This window comes from Lipotes vexillifer, unplaced genomic scaffold (assembly GCF_000442215.2).
Source record: "Lipotes vexillifer unplaced genomic scaffold, Lipotes_vexillifer_v1.1 scaffold279, whole genome shotgun sequence".
Lineage (NCBI taxonomy): Eukaryota > Metazoa > Chordata > Mammalia > Artiodactyla > Lipotidae > Lipotes > Lipotes vexillifer.
Genome location: NW_006780759.1, coordinates 963,633 through 966,038, shown reverse-complemented (window position 1 = coordinate 966,038; position 2,406 = coordinate 963,633). Strand labels below are relative to the sequence as shown.

The 2,406-nt window shown below is 40.4% G+C and overlaps 1 protein-coding gene across 2 annotated transcripts in view; it reads left to right on the top strand.

Annotated features, from left to right (window-relative positions):
- The window catches only part of PHEX (phosphate regulating endopeptidase X-linked), a 198,757-nt gene that overhangs the window by 66,926 nt on the left and 129,425 nt on the right, over positions 1–2,406 (top strand). For both annotated transcript variants that reach the window (XM_007454158.1, XM_007454159.1), the window contains exon 11: positions 1,573–1,701. In XM_007454158.1, the coding sequence (XP_007454220.1) occupies positions 1,573–1,701 (129 nt within the window). The remainder of the gene's footprint in view (positions 1–1,572; positions 1,702–2,406) is intronic.

The window sequence follows — 2,406 nt, the reverse complement described above, 5'->3', positions numbered from 1 at the left end:
CCCGCCACCCAGCTCTGTGATCTTTGCTCCTCCCCCACTCTTGTTCGCCTCTTAACTTACATAGGTGTTACTCTTTGTTTCAGAGGCTTTTGTCTGAGTAATTCTCTTACTAATACAGGACTTAAGGATTTTGTGGCTTTTTTTTTTTTAACATTTTAAGAATTTTGTGACTTTAAAAAATATTTTAAGTTAATTTTATCTCAATTTGGAGTTAAGTAATGGCCAGTTTTGTAAGCTATCATTTCATTTAACAGACATTTTAGTTACTAGAGAAAGTGGTAAGTAGAGAAGTTCTTAGTGGGTCATTACTCTTGAGTAGTAGCACAGTTATTTTGGATACATTTTGGCCCTTAAAGTCGCTAGAGTATTGAGCTTTATAGAGAACATCATAAAACAACTATATATGTTGAGGTCATATCAAAGGGTTAAGTTACAAAAAAGGTAGATTATATATATGTGTCTCTGTGTGTCTTTAACTCCCATGGATCACATAAAAGATGGTACCCAGCTGCTTTCCACCCCCACTGTGAAGAGGATAGAGAGGGGTAAGAAGTAGTCTGTGAACATTTGAGGTTAGGCATGAAGGGATGTTTCTTGAGCATAAAGTGCTAAATATAGTACTGAATTGCCAAAGAAGATTGTAGGATCTCTTTCTCTAGAAGTTTTAAAAATAGATTCATTCATTCCTTACCTCAGAGTGGTTGTGTTATCAGAAAGTAGAGGAGGAATAGATGAACTTCACTGTTAATCCCATTTACTCTGAACCAACAACCTGGCTCTAACATCGTTCAAGGGATGCCTCCAGCCACCATTCTCAGAGCCTCCCTCCCTTGCTGTCTGCCTTCACTTTGCATTTTGAGTGCTCCAAACTCCCAACCTGCAAGGGCAATTTAAACGATATTTATTTCTTTGCTTTCATCCCCCAAGAGTAAACCTTTGAGCCCTCCAAGTCCTGCTTTGGAGCTTCCTTACTTGTTTGTAAGTGTTTTCTTGAAATGGTTTAATTGGGACAGATGAGAAAAACATTTACGTCTATTTTTCACTTGGTCACCAGTGTGTTCTCTTATGACACGATGTAAATATGCTTCCTGGGTTGTTCATGGTGGGCATATTTCCCTGGGCTGTCTTGTGAATGTACTTCCCAGAGCAAGGAAACCCTCACTGGGCAGGAGCTTTGATCACCTCCTGATGTTAGACCTTTCTTGGTGGAACTTCAGTTCTCAGTAGATATTAACTACCATCTGGACACTTGGACAGCATCCCCTCTTATCCCTGTTAACTGCAGAAGAGCTATGCTATTGTCCAAATCCTTTGTTTAATGGGGAAAATTGGAAGGAAAGGAGGAGTATATTATTATCCACTCTTAAAATATTTTCACTTAGTTTTAAATATAATGGGACAAGCAGAATATTTTTCTTCATCCGATTTTACCTTTGGTTTACTATCTGACACATGTATTTGGGTTGGGGCCTGCAGTGTTTTGTAGACTGTTTCCTTCAGGTTGTTTGAACTTTTTTTCAGTCGTTGGTTTTATTCAAGTGAAGCTCAATCTGGATCAATTATCTCCCACAGGTAATCCAGGGTACCACAACTTTGTTGCCTCAGTGGGACAAATGTGTCAACTTTATTGAAAGTACCCTCCCTTATGTTGTTGGAAAAATGTTTGTGGATGTACACTTCCAGGAAGACAAGAAGGAGGTGGTAAGCGCTGCTCCCCAGCTGATAAAAACAAGGGCGGTTAACCAGATCTGACATGGTTATGGTCAGCAGGCCAGTATCAGCCTTCTAGCTCTTCAAGTGACGAATCTAGAGAACAGCTTTGCTGCAAAGAGGAATTCCTGCAGTACCGTATTAATTGAAAACTCAAACTCAAATGTAGAATGTTATCATGAAAATTAAGAAAATTTAGAAATGAGAAAACAGCATGAAATCATGCCTTGAAGAGCCAGAATTTCTCCTGTAGAGATTAAATGTGTTAGGTCAATGCTTAGGAAAAAAGAGGACCTAAATAATTTTAGGATTGGATATTTGAACTATTGTAATTACAAAAGGTAGAGATTTCCTGGTCAGATTTCTTTGTTTTACAGATGAGGAAGCTGGAGACCCAGTGATGAAGTGATTTGTAATATATTTAACAACTTCTTTTTTGGCCGATTTTATTTATTTATTTTTTGTTCTTCAAAATAAGCAACTTAAAAAAAAATTGACGTACAGTTGGGCTTCCCTGGTGGCGCAGTGGTTGAGAGTCCGCCTGCCGATGCAGGGGACACGGGTTCGTGCCCCGGTCCGTGAAGATCCCACATGCCACGGAGCGGCTGGGCCCGTGAGCCATGGCCGCTGAGCCTGCGCGTCCGGAGCCTGTGCTCCGCAACGGGAGAGGCCACAGCAGTGAGAGGCCCGCGTACA